Source organism: Monodon monoceros, unplaced genomic scaffold, assembly GCF_005190385.1.
Source record: "Monodon monoceros isolate NGI ecotype Baffin Bay Population unplaced genomic scaffold, NGI_Narwhal_1 Super_Scaffold_6, whole genome shotgun sequence".
NCBI classification, from domain to species: Eukaryota; Metazoa; Chordata; class Mammalia; order Artiodactyla; family Monodontidae; genus Monodon; species Monodon monoceros.
The window spans coordinates 55,382,846-55,401,102 of NW_021703783.1; the positions used below are offsets into that span (position 1 = coordinate 55,382,846).

At 34.1% G+C, this 18,257-nt stretch overlaps 1 protein-coding gene across 2 annotated transcripts in view; it reads right to left on the reverse strand.

Moving 5' to 3' along the window:
* ZFC3H1 (zinc finger C3H1-type containing) overlaps positions 1 to 18,257 on the reverse strand; it is a 49,703-nt gene that overhangs the window by 3,535 nt on the left and 27,911 nt on the right. For both annotated transcript variants that reach the window (XM_029205223.1, XM_029205224.1), the window contains exons 15-31: positions 17,250 to 17,792; positions 17,055 to 17,164; positions 16,086 to 16,217; positions 15,858 to 15,979; positions 14,798 to 14,899; positions 14,474 to 14,593; positions 13,386 to 13,569; positions 11,864 to 12,050; positions 10,335 to 10,523; positions 9,453 to 9,690; positions 7,043 to 7,148; positions 6,762 to 6,960; positions 6,076 to 6,170; positions 2,720 to 2,830; positions 2,346 to 2,450; positions 2,049 to 2,214; positions 828 to 928 (exon numbers count right to left, since the gene is read on the reverse strand). In XM_029205223.1, the coding sequence (XP_029061056.1) occupies positions 828 to 928; positions 2,049 to 2,214; positions 2,346 to 2,450; positions 2,720 to 2,830; positions 6,076 to 6,170; positions 6,762 to 6,960; positions 7,043 to 7,148; positions 9,453 to 9,690; positions 10,335 to 10,523; positions 11,864 to 12,050; positions 13,386 to 13,569; positions 14,474 to 14,593; positions 14,798 to 14,899; positions 15,858 to 15,979; positions 16,086 to 16,217; positions 17,055 to 17,164; positions 17,250 to 17,792 (2,810 nt within the window). The remainder of the gene's footprint in view (positions 1 to 827; positions 929 to 2,048; positions 2,215 to 2,345; positions 2,451 to 2,719; positions 2,831 to 6,075; positions 6,171 to 6,761; positions 6,961 to 7,042; positions 7,149 to 9,452; positions 9,691 to 10,334; positions 10,524 to 11,863; positions 12,051 to 13,385; positions 13,570 to 14,473; positions 14,594 to 14,797; positions 14,900 to 15,857; positions 15,980 to 16,085; positions 16,218 to 17,054; positions 17,165 to 17,249; positions 17,793 to 18,257) is intronic.

Below are 18,257 nucleotides of genomic sequence, written 5' to 3' on the forward strand. Positions count from 1 at the left end.
ACTACTGAAGCCTGCGCACCTAGAGCCCATGCTCTGCAACAAGAGAAGCCACCGCAATGAGAAGCCCGCACACCACAAGGAAGAGTAGCCCCCGATCGCCGCAACTAGAGAAACCCCACGCACAGCAATGACGACCCAATGCAGCCAAGAATAAATAAAAAATAAAATAAATTAATTAAAAAAAATAAGTCGAGACTTCCCTGGTGGCACAGTGGTTAAGAATCCACCTACCAATGTAGGGGACACGGGTTCGAGCCCTGGTCCAGGAAGATCCCACATGCGGCGGAGCAACTAAGCCCATGCGCCACAACTGTTGAGCCTGCACTCAAGAGCCCGCAAGCCACAACTATGGAGCCCGCGTGCCGCAACTACTGAAGCCCACGTGCCTAGAGTCTGTACTCCGCAACAAGAGAAGTCACCGCAATGAGAAGCCTGCGCACCGAAATTAAGAGTAGCCCCCGCTCGCCGCAACTAGGGAAAGCCCGCGTGCAGCTTATCTCTTTAACACTTAAAAACCTCTTAAATAATACTCCTTTGCTGCATAAAACATGCTTTGTGCTTATAATGCATGTACTATGGACAGATGGTATGTGCTTAGGAGACACAGGTGAACTTTACTTGAATTATATGCCCCCTTATAATCTGCAGTTTTCTGAAGTGACTAGATCTCCACATTGACTTTTACACGAAGTTACATATTGCTTAACAACTCTGAAATTAAAGTGGAAATGAGGCAACAGCCAAAGAGCAGACTATTAGCAAGTTTTCAAGAATAATTTTATATGAAGAGCCTATACAATTGAGCTAAGAATTTTATTTTTTCTTACCTCAGTGCAAGTCCAGAATTAGTTGGCATAATTGAGCAAAACCGTTCCAAGGTTTTGGAATGCTGGATCTTTGGAATACAGCTCAAATAAAAGAAAATAACCTGTGAAGGTTGGGGAGGTGGGGAAAGGAATACAACAAAATGTGAAATCCAGTTACCTATGTGTTTTAATGAGAAAACCAAAATGGTCTTTAAGACATGAATGTATAAATTATAACAATGTATGATGCTGTGAGTTACAGTTCCTACCATTAATTATATTAGTGACTTTCCAAATATGAATTAGGAAATATGGTCTAGTGATGAGAGCCATGGACTGAGAACACTGACAAGAAGCCAGGAGTCCGGGTTTTCATTCCTGAGTCTACCTTTACTTGCTGTATAGCTGGGCAAGTCATAGGGCTAATAATACCTGCCACATCTTGCTCATGGAATGCCCGTGTGTAAATGACTTAATGTCCATAAAGTGGTTTGAGATCCTGGGATAAAGAATGGCATAGAAGTACAAAGCATAATAATTGGTTATCCCGGTAACAACAAAACCACCCCACCAAAAAAATAAATAAATAAAACACAGAGATGTTTTAGTCTATACTGAGCTTTGGTAGCTTTTAGCTTACACGCACTGAATAAAAGGGGTCTCTGAAAATAAACCAATTTTTAAAAAACCCTTTGCTTCACTGCCTATAAGAAGATGACCTTATAAATATATCAATATCCAGACTCTACTCTTAAAATTCCAAACAGCATCTGATTTCAGCTTTCTTATGTCCTATGTATAGCTATATCTGCTTGACAAAATACTGATAAAAAGAGCAGCTACAACATGTAAGCACATTCTTACTTATTTTGAAGTTATAGAATTTTTCATTCAGTAAAATTTCCAATTACTCAAGCAAAACATTACTGACATTATTACAATTACTTCTTTTGATCTCTCTTCTTTAATACGTATTAAACCTTAACATCTCTTCACTTTTGCTTCAATGCTAAATTTTCTTAAATAGAAGATAATCAATATGCACATTTTATCTTAACTGAAATTTAAAGGGCTCTGTGCCTAGATTTTGAAGAGATAAATAGAAAACATGGTCAAGAACAACAGTAAATGCTAGTAAAGTGGTCCTAGGAAAATCTCTCGATATTAAACACGAGTTTTGCTATCATTTAAGTCCCCTACTTTTGTATAAATATCTAAAGAAAATAAGTTTTAAATTCTTACCCTATTATGAAATTCATAGTTGGACCAGTAATCAGCACTGCTAAAAGGAATGGGGTATCGGGCAGGGACTGTAACCAAACATCTATTCACTAAATCAGTAAAAAATCTGAATTCCTGGACTTTGTTTCTGGATCCAGCAGCTCTATTATTGGCAAAGACAAGATAACTGCCAAAAGAAAAACATCATAATTTAGAATAATTAAGCCAGTAATTCTCTAACAAGAAAGCTCATCAACCCTTCCCCAACCATATCCCCTTATTTCAAATCCCATTCTTATTAAGAGGAATTAAACTTACTCCAGCCAAATCTTCTGCACTATATCAGACTTCATGGCCACCCCTAACGCTGCCTCATACGCCTCCACTGTCTCTTTAATACTTGATTGAAGAGGATGACAAAGGCTGTTTAAAAAATGAAGGAAAACATTGTATGTCTACAGCTCAATTCGATCAGGTAAAGGAATGACAAAGTATAAACATTACAGATATTATTACAATAGAATCCTTCTTTTGATCTTTCTTTTTTTAACAACGTATAAACCTTAGCATCCCTTAAATTTTGCTTCAATGACTTTAGCAACAGGTTAATTTTAACACAGTGTAATTCAGTAATAAATAACAGATGCAAGCCTAGTATGCAACATTTCTCTCCACAGTAGATAATGTCTCACCAGTATATCAGCCACAAATAAGGAACTTGGTGGTTAAACGTTTCATCATCAAAATTTCCTTTACGTAAACGGGCTGGAATATCAAGTGGTCCTGGGATATTTAAGAGATACCTGAGGAAAAATATCATGTTTGAAATTATGCCTATGTACACATGGATTACTATTGCTTTTTTTTAAAAAAAAATCCTGTTTCAACTAAAACTTCCTTGTTTATACAGTAATGAGACTTTATTTTCATGTGTATACCATACCGCTTTGGTCACATCTCTAGCATCATATATTTATTATCTTATACCTACTTGAATAATTCTTCTTCTATAATGATTTTTTAAAATTTTATAGCCCAAATTAAACAAACCACCATAATCATCTAATGAAACCTAATTAAAAACACAGAAGAACAAATGAGACTACCAAGTATCTAAAATTTTCCCACAAAATCTGTACTTTCTTGAAAAAAAAAATCTTTGAGTTATAAAACTTGATATCTGAAAACAATTTCTCTCTCACATACACACAAATACCACTCTACATTTAATTTTAGACATGATATAAAAGCGTATTCTATAACATATTGGCCCATAAGGCACTTGTCAAAAAGAGGTCTATGATCAAATAAGATTGAGAAATACCACAAATTAAAGCCCCCTCTTAAAAAGCCACAAAACATATTAGGATATTAAAGGCTCTAAGAAGCCAATCAGTAAAAAAATCTATTTTACTTTGGTAATTCAGGTTTCCCCCCAATATATTTGAATCTGTGTGTATAACATTACCAGCATCTTCAGGAACAATGTTTTTAAAGGCAATATGTTGATTTCAACAATGACAACCTAGTATTAACTGTTCACAGTGAATTTAGCAATTATTTCAAGGAACTAAGTTTTAATGGATTAGAGAGGCTGTATGGCGGCTGGGGTGGGGGAGGTTGTGTGCTGGGGGCCGTAAGAAAGGGAAGAAATGGTACTTCTAGAAGGCAGATTATCATCCTGACTTGGCCGTAACTAGCTGTATTACCATGAGTTAATCACTTAACTTCTAAGAATATTGACTTTTCTCAACTGAAAACTGCAATAAGTAAGAAGAGATAACTTTAAATCTAATCTATGTAAGACTACCCCTATGCCAACTTCAGTAAGGTGAATGAAATCCCCAAGTTAACTTTTATGGTTATCTACTAGTCTTCAAATTGATTTGAAACACACGAAAATTACTCCATCTCAATCTTTCTGTCTGTCCTTATACTAAATTTTACACATAAAATTTTCCAGTATAAAATTTATACTAAATGTTATATAGAAAGAGAAATGACAGACTCTAATTCTAAATAAATATTACAGTTCTACGTACTTTGCTTTACAATTTCTACTCATGAAATCAAAAAGTATTTTGAACTTATGAAGAGCAGACTTCTCCTATTAATAAGCTTCGGCTCTTTTATAAATTTTAAAAATTTCTATCAATACCAAGTAAGTGTGGCAATGCTGAAAACTCTCTCACTTACTGCCATTCTCTTAATATTTGATTTTTGTATAAATATCTAAAAAATAGATAGGCTCTCATCTGTGCAAGCTTTCACCGCATCTACCCAAAATAAGGACTTCAAATTGTCTAAATAAACTAAGCACAGGATACCTTTTCCTCATAATTCTTGGTGAATTATGAATTATAACTTTACACAAAAAAAATAATAAAGCAAGATGACTTAGCAAATAATGAGAAGATTATTTGGAGGTAGCCCACTTTCACATTTTTATTGTCACTTATTTATTCTGCTTCATTAAGCTGACATCAAGAAGATCTGAAGATCTTTGACCATGGCACAAACTGGCAGCATCTTCTTCAAAGCTAAAGCAATTACCTCCATGCTGAAGGGAAGATCAGAACCAGCAAGTCTTTAAAAGTCTGGTTCAGCCTTGAATTTATCCTGTGCTTAAGTCTGAGATGTTAAAGCAATCTAATTTAAACAGGGAGAAAGTCAGCATGGGGAAGCTAAACAATCTCTAAATTTCTCATACAATAGTTCAATTTTTCTCTATTAATTTGCATTTCAAATTATTCTTTTGTAATTAATTATAAGATGTTAATCTATATGTAGCAAAGCAGAAAGACTTTCAGGAAGAGTACTAAAATCACTATGTCAATAAACTGGCTATCTACCGTAAGAGGACAGATGTAAAGACTCAAGTTTGGTAAAGAATGGTGACCCCAAACTTTTTGCCATATCTCAAATAAAACTGCCATGTTCACAAAATATTCTAGGGTGGATAGACCACTGACTTAACAAAATGTGGGTTATTTTTAAAAATATTTTTTTATATAACACTGCTATACTGTGGGTGGGTGCAGGGAGGGAGCACCTAAGAAAAGAAAAATATATGCAAACATTAGACTTGCATATATAAATCTAAGACTCTATCTTCACTTAGTATTTTCCACAAGAATATTTTTTTAGGAGATATCCAGCTTAGACCTATCTTCTCTCAGTTCTTCCTAACATACAATAAAAAAGTATGTCATGACAAGTATCTTCCTTTTGATGCTGTTTTACTTAGGATCAGCAAACTACACCTACCTTCATAAATAAACTTTTATTGGAACATAGCCATGCCTATTCATTTATATACTGTCTATGGCTGCTTTCTTGCTACAAAAGCAAGGCTGACTAGTAGTGACAGGCCATATGGCTTGCAAGCCTAAAATATTTACTATCTGGCCCTTAAGGAAAAAAGTTCGCTGATCCCTACAGAGAGATGAGGAAGAAGGAAAGAGAATGTTAAAAGCCTCCAAAAAAACCCCACTCTTTAGGATCTGAACAAGAACTCACAGGGAAGCAAATAAAGGTAGTAAATACAGAACTCTATATAAGCTACTGAGAAAGTGATGGTTGAGAAAAGAATTCTCCAAAGTTTCTTACTCAACAACTTTCAGAAGTTAAAGCAGTTCTCTTTAGAATTTTTTTTTAAAAAGGCATATTATTTACATTCACTTTAAAATCACCAATCCAATAAATTAAAACTCATTTTTTCGAAAATCACTGAGATTGTCTCAGGATAATTTGTTGCTACAGTATTAATTGCTAAAATTAACAATGACAGTAATTAAAAGAAGCATGAATCACCATGGTGTTAACATAAATTTAGTGTTCTTAATCCAAAGAATGCAAAACGTTTTACATCTTGTGTCTATTTTTATTAAATTCTACTGCCCTTATAACAATTCTGTAAGAGGGTATTCAAGTGTCTTAAAAAAAAAATCAGTCTAAAATATAATCAATCCACCAAGAAATTGGTAATCTTTCCACTGAGCTACACTATTTCTCATTCCTCTACAAATCAAGAGTTCTACAAACTTACCGAAACAGATCCAAGTTACTATACTTCTCAAACCCAGGTTTAAAGAAGGATGCGATAAATTTCCGCAAAAATGGAAGAAGATTATCTCCTCGATTCTATTTTTAAAAGAAAGAGGAGGGATACACATTAGGCTTACAATGTTTAATTAAAATCTTTCAAGGGAGGAAAAGCCCTCCCCCGCCCCCCCAACCACTGATTAGATTAGGTTTTTTGAGTAGGTGGAGGTAGAGATGACTTTTGTATTCTGATCTCCAAATTGAACTAAACATTAAACAGTTTAACACCCAATATACCACAAGCTCAAGTTTCACTCACCAATTTCACCAATTAGCCATTAAGCTCTATTTACATGTTTGGCACTGTGCTAGGTGTTGAGAGTAGGGGAGCTCTAAATCAGAATAAGACATGGTCCCTGCCCTCTGGGAGTTCTTAGAGTAGTATACAAAGTAGCTATAAGCAAAATTACAATGTAATGTAATTAAGTGCAATGGTAGAACTATGCATGAGGTATTATGGCAGAAAGAGAAGGAATACCTAACAGCATTGCAAAGGGCAAAAGGATCAGTAAAAGCATCCTGGAGAGGCTGATGCCTGAAACATCTTAAAGGATGAATAAACGTGAAACATAAAAATATCATATTTAAGAATTATGAAAAACAAAGAATTATGAGTCTTTTTTTTTTTACCTGCGAGATGAAGAATTTGCACGTATGATAAAAAACCTCTGCATTCTGAAGATTTTTTTCAAATGCAGTAAGCCACACTGCCCTAGCTTTGTCGTGCTGATTTGTTTCCAAATATAAAGCAACAAGGGATTCCAACAACTGACAGTTCATGGGACATGATTCCAATAAATATTTACAAAGCTTCACTGCAGCCTCATACCTTCACAAGAAAAACACACATTTAAACACATGAAAAAATCAATTTTTAATATGAGGTTAACTGCTTGTCAATTAAGTTTTACCTCTCAAGAAGCTGGTGCAGAACAATCATGTTTGTGTAAAGTGGAACACAAGCCTCTACTCTTTCCTCAACAGTAAGGCTCTCATCTGTGCAAGCTTTCACCGCATCTATCCAAAAACACCACAATAACATGAATCAAACATAAAATGAATTATGTGACTGTGTTATTTAAACTCTAAGGTAGCCTATTCTTTTGTTTGACTACATCTTATTCACCTTTACTAAACTCCTGGTTTTCACCCAAAGGAGGTATTTCAGATATCTCCAAACTCCTAAAATTGAATCTTTCACCCTCACTTTCCTGTTAAGAATAAAACACCCAATATGAGCTCTTGCATCTTTGCATTTATACTAAATTCCTGAAAAATTATGTCAAAGAAATTAAAGAATGAATTATCTTTTCATATTTCTCCAACCCACTTCAAGAGGCCTTGCTCTGCTGATCTACAGCCATTTAAACGTCTCCCCCTAAACTTGATCTTTTCCTTACTCCTTCAAAACACTTTTCCCTTTGTAAAGAGTCCTTTACTCGATCTTGCTACTTCTTAGAGAAAAGTCCTCCACTGTTTCACTTTGCCCAACTGTCACCATTTCCTCCTTGCCCAAGGTGGTATGACTTCCCAGAACTGCTGAGTTTAAAAATGAATGCCATTCTGAAACAGCACTTTTGAAGTTCACTTATAAGGATCCTATCTAAACAAATCTATCTCTACATTCATTTTATCTGATTAGCATTTGATAATGTTCTTCCTCTTCTTTTTAATTTCTTCTTGCCTCTGCTTCCAAGAGATTGTTTATATTTTCTCTTGGTCTCATTCACTGACTCAATTCTCCCTTTTACCCCTTACAGCTATACTTTAAAATCTCCATTTCCTCAAAGAAAGTATCTCATAGCTTCAGCTGGTGAATAACTTACTGGGAGTGCACATTAAAAACTGTAAAGCACTATATAATAAAATAATTTCTATGTTGGTAACTTTCAAATCCATTTCTCTATCCATAATTGTCCATTTAAGGTGCACTTCCTTACTTCCTTCTGCCAACAAGCATTTCCACTTGGGTGACCAATTATCATTCATAAATACCACTCCTACTACCAAAATCAGTCTTCCCAATTCACCAGTTTTCTATTAGTACCCTTTCCTTTTCCTGGTCTCAAAACCCTGAAATCATCTTTGACTATTTTTTCTCTTCTTCCCTGACATTTAATCCGTCCCCAATCTCTATATGGTAACTTAAAATGTCTCCAATAAATACTCTCTCTTTCCCAGGTTACTTTTTTTAATGCCTCAGTTATGGCTGTCAGCTTCTGGTTGGTTTTCCTACCTTTGGTATCATTTCTCTCCAGCATATTCTTTCTTTCTTAAAGAATTTCTATTGCCATCAAGCCTACCATACTTAAAAGTTCTTGAAAATCGGGTATCATTTCCACTTATCAAGCTTAATTCCTACTGTTCTCCAGCACAAAAAGTCTCACTTTGATAAGGACTCTCCCTTCTTCTAATTTCCCTTTAAATCCATTGCACCAATTCCTATCTACTTGTTGCTTTTTGTTTACTTAGCTCCCCTAACAGGAATGTCCTTTTACTTCCTTTCTTCCCTAGTTTATTCAATGAACATTTACTAAGCGCTCAGTATACTGCCAGACATTATAGGCCCTTGAGAAATATAAAAATAAGACAAGAGTCCCATCTTTGAGGAGGAGGCCCACCATTGTCAGTCACATTACAGGTAAGCTTCAAAGTCCAGCTCCAAGTCCTAATTCGTCTGTGAAGACATACTTGATCATGCCAACCTGCAATAATCTCTTCCCTTCAGGTTTATGGCCTGTACCATGTAATTCTCTAAATCACAGATCCCAGTCTCTTCTCTAAGCACAGAATTTAGACTATATACTAATAGACAGTTATGTGGCCTCATATGTTTATTAATTATTCAGATGTATAGATTTTATCTTCTGACTAGGCTATATACTTCTTATTAGAAGGGAACAGGCTTTATATCTTATATATGTTCCAAAGCAGATACTTCGGTTAGTACATAAAGGAATCAAACTCACTGATTGATGGAAAAAATATTAATTACTTGAAAAAAGATATTATCTTTTAACTTTCACCTTGATAGATTGCTTTACAAAAATTTACCTGGTTCTATGATTCAATCAACTCATTAAACCTATGTAAATATGCTATATTATGTACATATTTAGCTGATATCTTTTGCCATAATCAGAAAAACGTAGCTTTCATAGATGCCAATGCCCATCTTATCTGATTCAATCCTTAATTTTTTAAGCATTTATATAATAAAGTGTAAAACTTGCAATACATAAATTTGTTTCATTTAATTTTGAAGAATCATAATAAGCGATAAGTTGATGTTCTAAATAATTTATAAGCATTTATACTTACCTTCAAATACTGCTAACAACATGTCAGGATTAGTCTTTACATCTTGAACTGCTTGCCACGGCATTAGAAATGGTTCTATATTAACAATTCTTGAAGGATTGGCATTAGACGGATCATAAAATTTTGAAGGGAGAACGTTGAATTCAATAAGATGTATGTAGGCCAGCCATGCCAAACATCGATCACTTGTTTTAAGGTATTCAGCTACTATTCCATCATTAGCCAATTTCAATGCATTCTAGGTAAAATGGAAAAATAATCTGAAGGTGTTTTTAAAAATATTCCTAATAAGATTCAACTGTGAAGGCAAAGAAGATGAAACGTGTTTTATTTCTTTGGCATGGTTCTTAAATACCTAAGTCAAAATTCTGATACTCACCAATTTTTTGAATGGAGAAACTCTTTAGAGCTATCAATACCAGATTAACATAATTTTTACTATGCTACGGTTTATGACATAATTAATGAAAAGGTTAAATTTATTTGTATATTTTAAGTATCTTGATATTCAAAATCTAATAAGATAAAGAGAAAAGAGTAAAAAATAAACAAAAAACCTCACCACACCCATATAGAAGATTTTCACTATGGACTAATTTTTTCCCCTTATGGTTTGAATATTGAAGTTTATTCTGGTGGGTACTCAGCAAATATTATTTTCATTTAAACCTCATAAACACTCTAAATAAGGTATTATCCCTACTAAATAAGCAAAGGAGGAAACAGCTGTAAACTTACCCAAATTCACACAACTTACCAGTAAGTGGCAAAGATTCAAATCTAAAGCCTGTGTCCTTATCTTTCAACAATGCTACCTGTACTGTTTTAAACCTTTAAAAAATTCTCTACAGAATGTCATTAAATGCTATAATAAATGTTTACCTGTAAAACTGCAAGTGCACTTTGGCATCTTCCAGTAAATATGTGTAGCTGAACTCTAAACAAAAGAGCCTCTAAAAGCTGAAAGGACAGAATATCTGATGTTTCCCGCTTGGCTGCTCCCATCAGGAACTCCACCATTCTCTCACATACGTAATCCTTTTCTTCAAAGGTGCTTTCTAGGTGCAGAAACTGCCCAAATGGATTTCATATGATTACTCCTGCTTCATAAGAATATCTAAAACTACAGATTTCTCACATTTCATTAAGAAACTATCACATATTAAAAATTCAATTTCTATAAAAAGGATAATTACAAATATGTATAAACCCATTGTACAGTACTATAACCTAGATTTCCCCTTCTACCACAAGTTGGAAAGTGGAATCAGATGAAAACTAAAACAATACAGATACACTCTCAGAATTATCACTAAAGCAATTTCACGTCTCCTTTCCTTGAATCAATAAATGGCAACAAGACCATAACGGATCTCCAAAAGCTCACGTTTATGATCACATACAATCTGAATTGCTCAGGTGTGTGACTATATAAAAATTTTGAGAATAGCATTCATATAAGAAATATGTGACAAAATAATTAAAAGATTTAATCTTTTAAAGAAATTAAGAGGTCCTTTAAAGACCAAACAACTTAAGGAAAAACATTACACCCTATAATTTGTGGTGATCAATAGCATTAATTTTGGTACAAGGCTGCAGGTTAAAAGCCAAGCATTTTTCATTGTCTAAATCTATTCAGTGAGTTAGGAGAGTAACAAAGTGGCAAGTTCATTCATTAAGGGATACCATGTTATCCAAATCTGTCTGTTCTGAATTTCAGTTAGCAAGTAAATGACAGATCTGATAGTAACAGTTTATATGAAAGTTTATCTGAATCTAATAATTCCTGAGTTCAGCTGGTAAAAGTTCATATATTAATGAATATTTATTTTATAAGTGAATTAATCATAATTTTAAGTTTAAGCCTGGGTAAGAAACACCCCATTTTCTCAGAGAATGAGGAAAAACCCACTTTTTCACCAAATCTTTTAAACTTAGCAAGGTTCGATATTAGTATGATTTACAGATAAAGTTTTTTCCATAAGTAACAAGGGCATATAATAAAAAGACCAAATTATTTCCTGGCTTTCATGAAAATGTTATATAAGCATAAAAAGAATATTATTAAATTACTTTCAGGTGCTTAGCAAAAAATTCATTTAACTTTGCCCAAACCAAAACTACTTAAGAATAGGTTAGTGTAAAATGTTTTAAAATGTTTGTTTCCTCATTGCCAATAAAGTAAACAACAACAAAAATCACCTCTTCACTAAATACTGTCTTGTTTAGTCTAAGTTAATCCTGACCCAGAGAAGTGGTTTTGAGGTTACTGGACAGTGAAAGTAAGGTTACTATTATATCTATATGCAGATAAAACATATGATCTATTAACCTACACATCAATATTTAAGATGACCTAAAGAATTATTGATAACAAACACACACACAACTTTATCTTTTCTACTCACAGTCCAAAAACTTTGATAATCAGGAGCATATTCAACAGCTGTTTCACACATTTCCTGCACCTCCTCCTTGGTTCCTCTTTTTGAGAACAATCTGAGGTAATGACACCAAATTTCTGGATTGTCTTTGTTGTTTTCCAAAGCTCGAGCCAGAACATTTAAAGCAGAATCCAAGGACTCGGAACATAGCCTACATGTTTGAAAGAAAAAGCAGGACCATTTTTTTTAACACTTGAAGATACTTTTTAAATCAGTCTAGTTCTAATAAGTCAACTTTTAAATTCCATTTTCTATTAGAACCTACCAAGAAGTTAGAATCACCAATGACAAAGGGAGGTAGATTAAGATTTTAAATCACATCCATCCAAAACAGGTCCCGATTTCCCACAGACCCAACAATTCCCTTTTAAGTGGATGTTCAATGCGCATTTACCAGATAAAAATACAGTATTATAAAACCACTAGATTATCAACTTCAAATGTGCTTTATGTCCATATTCAGCAATACCTTTTATGATTTACACTGGTCTGGGAATGGGAAAAGTTAAACAATTCTCCCTCAAGGCCAGCTACTACCAGCACAAAATAATCAAAGCTTTCAATATAATAGTTCTTTTCAACAGTCAAGGGCTCGCTATCTCTTGGAGGAGAAAACTGTCTCTCATGATCCTATTCATAAAATAATGTACAGTTTTTTGGCCTTCACTCAGTAAATGAGTCAGAAAAGAAAACATTGTAACTTATCCTATCAACATGAAAATGACACACAAGGTAAGTTAAATAAGCACCATATTCAGGTATGTGTGATGTATTAGCATTCTGCAGTGCTACCTTAAAAAAGTTTTTATACCAAGTTTTAAGACAGAGCAGCCTGTTTAAAAAAAAAACAAAAACACCTTACTATTGTAATTCTAAAATTACAGTAATAAATATTACTCCTGGTAATAAGAGATTATTCCTGGCAATCCTATCAACAAGTAGGAGTCAAAAAACACAATTATTTAATAGGAGCTGTCATTTTTGAGATAAATTACTATTTATCTTATTTGAATACACATAATATAACACCACACACAGAAAAAAGTCAATTCACCAGAATTTAGAGGTTCTTAGACAAGCTTTAAATCTCCAAATTAAAATTAACATAAAATTTAACCTGTTCCACTGTGACTTTATCACAATTTTATTGAGAACATGACTACCTGACGTATTAAAAACTCCAATGATTAATTCTTGGACCACTCAGAATTTACTGTTTTAACTGACACTACTTTGAAATAAGAGCCTACTTAAGTTAAAAACTGTAGCTAATTTATTACCCATACACTAAGCCATGCACATAACTCAAGATCTAATCTTACACTTTTTCTAATAGCTTTAAAACAATTACGTGCTTTTGGCTTTGTCAAAAAAACAAAGACTCCATTGATAGCAGCAAGGAAACCTGATTACCAGAGATGAAATAAACTTCAAACATAAAAATATAAATGTGCACCAGTTTACACAAAGATAGAAGGGGACGTACCCCTCATTTTGATTCAAGTACTTGTATGCAAGCTTGAGCCAAAGTTGTACATGAGAAGGATTTTCAAGCACACTTGCTTCTAAATTAGCAATGTCATCAGTCTCATTTGTAAAGTATCTGACATCATCTGGAGTGACAACTGTATCCAAAGCTGGAACATTTATTCGGTTCTCTGGCTGGAAGACTATAAGAAAAAGCACTATTAGCTTCACAATTTCTCTAAATCCACAAACCCAAGAAAAAACGATTGGCCTTACCTTTAAAATAATCTAAAAATCTAAAGCTCATAGCTTTAAGGTAGAGCAATCATATAGTTTATTGTCCAAACCAGGACACTTCTAAGAGTAAAAAGGGATGTTAATACAAATTACACCAGGATGACAGGTATAAACTAGGACTCTGCTGGGCAAACCAGAAGTATGACCTCTCTACTCTAAGCGTAAATGACATCAACTGATAATTCACATTCAATAAGTTTTAAGAGAAAGTTATAATAATTTATGAAAATGATTTATTCCATATTCCACTACATCTAAATTAGAGAAAAAGTGTTAATGTAAATAAGTACAGGAGAGCATATTTGCTAATCCACAAATAGTAGGCAATTAAATTATGCAAACTTGAGAATATAATGTAAGATGTACTCGACATAAGGCACTCATTTATACATTTCTTTGTTCACTCATTTACTTCATTCATTCTGTGAGCCTACTGCATGTCAGAAAACAAAGACTCAAAGATAAAACAAACAGAACTCCTGCTCTCAAGAAGGACACAGGCCAGGCAGTAGTTCTCAAATGGGAGCAGCACTGCTCCCCTCTCCCCACTCAAGTAATATTTAAAGCTGTCACATTTACTAAAGGGTGATCCATGCATTTACTGGGCAGGGGTCATGAAAACAAAACATCCTGCAATATAAGGCACAGTCTTGCCCAAGGAAGAACGAATTGCCTTAAATGCCAAGCAGCATCACTTTTTTGAAAATAGAAACTTTTAAAAGGCTAGTAGATTACACCAAAAGATTAGCAAAGTGTTAGCAAAGTGTAACACGACAATTTAATGATTCTGGATCTTAAATTACTTCTTACCATACTTAATAGGTCCTGTAGACTGTTCCTCATCACTACTGAAATTATTCTCTGAAATAGGTTTTCTCCAAAACTTTGGCTTCCACTTTCTTTTATCTTTGTAGGTTGTAAATGGAGGTGCTAAAGTAGACAGGAGAAGACTGCTGGTTAACAGAACTAGTCTTTTATTGTTTTGAAGGATACCCAAATAGTACTCAAAAAGAGCTGAATTTATTCTATCATGTTACTCAGACATGGTATATATATATCTCTACATAATGCCAAAAAAATTGTTCTCATAAACTCTAAGGTCCTTTTGTGTGAGAGAAAGATACATATACTCACTATGGCCTTTACTTTCATTGACATTGCTCACAAGGAGAACAGCCATCTGGTCCATTGACATTCGATCTTTGTTTACTCCAAAAAGTTTCTCAACATATTTTTCTGAAATTAGAGCAATGCTATCTTCATAAAAAGTATAAAAAATATGGATTACAGAGATGAGGCTAATTAAAGAGTATGAAGTAAAGAATAGTTTAAAAATTAAAGGTACTAGTCAAAAACACCTATGGCCTTCTAAAGGGCAGGGTCTACATTATCTTAACTACTACAGCAAATCCTACCATATCATGCACCCCAATGTGGACTGAAAAAAAGTATTTCCTAAAACAACCTAAACAAGTGAAAATTAAAGTCCCTAATTAGGAATGACTAAATAGATTCAGTGATGTTACAATCACTCTGAGTTGTGATAATACTGAATTTAACAAACACTAATTCCCCTACTTCGAAAAGACTTGTAGTTTAAGGTTTAATATTTGGCACTCAATCTGGGGAAAAGCTTAACAACATTTATTCACAATGTCTGGCAGTAATCTATGCTTTCTACAGTGTCAAAGTGTATAAAGTCCTTTTTTATTTCATTGTAGAATCTGAAACTATAGTCACCTCAACTTCTAATCCCCCTCTATTTTTGAAAATTAAATAGGGTCTATTTTTAAATCATTGGTAATATTTCTATACTATGTTAACATATTCTTCTAAATAAAGTGAAATATTTAGATGAGCTCCATCAAAAGAACTGTCTGCAATAATGGAAATGTCTTACATCTGCACTGTCTTACCGGTAAGCACTTACCAATACTGAGCTCAATAGTGCCTACTGAGCACCTGAAATGTGGCTAGAGTGACTGAGGAATCCAAATTTTTATTTTAATTAACTTAGATTTAAATAGCAACACATGGCTAGTGACTACTGTACTGGACAGAGCAGATCTAGATAAAGTGTCATAGATGAATGTATTGAATTATTATGGCTATTTAAAGATGTCAACAACTGAATATAAAACTTTTAAATTGCCTAAATTCAATTTTCACTTGGGAAACAAGAGGTCTTTAAAACCTGCTGCAGCAGCAATTTCTTCATCAGTGCTTGTCTCTGAACAACCAATCAAAGACAGATTATATGACAGAATGTCCTGGAATAGCTGTTTTCGGCTAAGCGTATAGTCTTGTGTATGCTGCCTAAAATAAAATAACAACACAGAAAAGATAATCATGTATATATCAAAGCTACATAACCAAGACTGCCTTTTAAATTATAAAATGTTAACAAATAAAAACTACTCACCACTGACAATCATCATCATTACATGTTCCTGTTAAATCAAAACGGCAGAAACACTGATCTGGTTCGATCATATTACTATATGATACTGAGCTTAGGGGAAGTTTTTCCTTGGTTCGATAGTATGGACTAAATCTAAGAAGAGAGGTAGAGAGGCACATTATGATGCTCCATAAACATTCCTCAGAAATTTTTTCATTTTTTCTTTCTCAATTAAAGTTTCTATACTTTGAGTTTACTATTTATCTAATTACTTAATGCCAAAATTAACTCTAGAAAACAACCAGAATATCAAGTCATAGGGACAAACTACTTTTATACCCAGACATAAAATATCTGAAATAGAAAACAAAGAACAACAATATCCTGTATTCTAAACGTAGTGTTTTCCTACCACATAACACTGGTATTTCTTCCACACATTACCAGCCAACCAAAAAACTAGAGAAAAAGTCTATACTACCTGGTAGGTGCTGTACGATTTTACGATTAAATCATACCAATTTAATAGTCTCACAGCTTCTAAAGAGTCTTTAAAAAAAAAAGAGACAACCTCCCAAAGTTAATCATTGGAAAGTGTCAAATCAATTTTATGAAAGCTAGCCAATGCATTCCTTAGAATAACAATAAAATTAAAAAGCAAAAATTTTAAATTCTCATAAGACTCCAGTTATTTTTCCTAAAATCCTTAATAGATATAGTAATTCAGAATTCTCCACAATTTCACCAGTAGCCAGAAATTAGGATTTGATAAGAATTAGTAAACCCAAGTGTGAGTTAAATCTTAATTCCTATTTGGTTCAAGTTTGACAACAAGGCACTTAAATTTTTATATTCCCTAAAAGGACAAGTTCATTTCTAAGCAGCCATGATTCAATTTTTTTTCATGGTCATCACACATTCCAGATTAAGATATCATTAAGAACAAGGAGCAATCCTGAACCTCAAGTTTACTGAATCTTTCTTCTATACCTGTAAGACTTAAAAACTAGAAGGGGACTATGGTAGGGTCTAAACGGATATGGCTTCACTTCTGTTGTTTTACTCTGTCCTGTCACGAAATCCACATCCACAGAAATCTCCTGCAAAAGAAAAGAGAAATTTCATAAGGTAATAAAGGCTAGGGTGAATTCTAGATTTTATAAAGAATATGAAATGTTCAGTTACCTGACCATGCAAAACCTTGTCTGTAATGCCTGTGGTAGTTTTTAAAATCAGTTGTTTTAAGCTATCAGCTTTTGAATATAATTTCTGCAATTCACCAATTTTTAACCCTAGAAAAAGTTCTGGTTTTTCTACTGTATTCTTAGTAGGTTTGTTTATACATTCTTTGTTAGGTGTATCAGTGTGCTTAAGGTTAGGTTTAGTAAAAGAATTGGATTCTAAGAAGGATCTTCTTCTTTCTCTGTTTGACCCAGACAAAATCTCATCATCAACATCATTTTCCTCAGTGTCCAGACTTAATTTATCTTGAGTCAGATCGTGAAGTGAGGGTTGAGGCAAAGAAAATTCAGGTTCCTCTTCCACAAGTGGACCAATATTTTGCTGTTCCTTTGCTTTAAGGGCCCTGGCTTCTTTTAGTTTCTGAATTTTCAGGGCATATTCATATTCTAGCTTTTGCAATCGTCTTTTTTCCATAGCAATTAGTTCTGCTGAATGCTTTCTTGGACTTGATATTGGAGAATTGTCCAGTCTCATCATTTTGTTAGGCTGGGGGGAAAAATGATATCAATATTTTATACTGTTATGACTTTATAAACAATTTTGGTAAGATAATTGTGCTATCCCTACAATACAATGCCAACATTATAAAACTAAGTCAATAATGAGACTAAAACAGTTTTACAAAAGCCTCCAACAGATTTGCTAGTTAATCTATGAGGTACAACAAACAAACAAACAAAACAAGTCAAAATAAACCAAAAAAAAAGTTTCCAAATATGTGGGTGCCATTTAAAAACAAAACTTTAGGGCTTCCCTGGTGGCGCAGTGGTTGAGAGTCCGCCTGCCGATGCAGGGGACACGGGATCGTGCCCCGGTCCGGGAGGATCCCACGTGCCGCAGAGCAGCTGGGCCCGTGAGCCATGGCCGCTGGGCCTGCGCGTCCGGAGCCTGTGCTCCGCAGCGCGAGAGGCCACAGCAGTGAGACGCCCGCGTACCGCAAAAAAAAAAAAA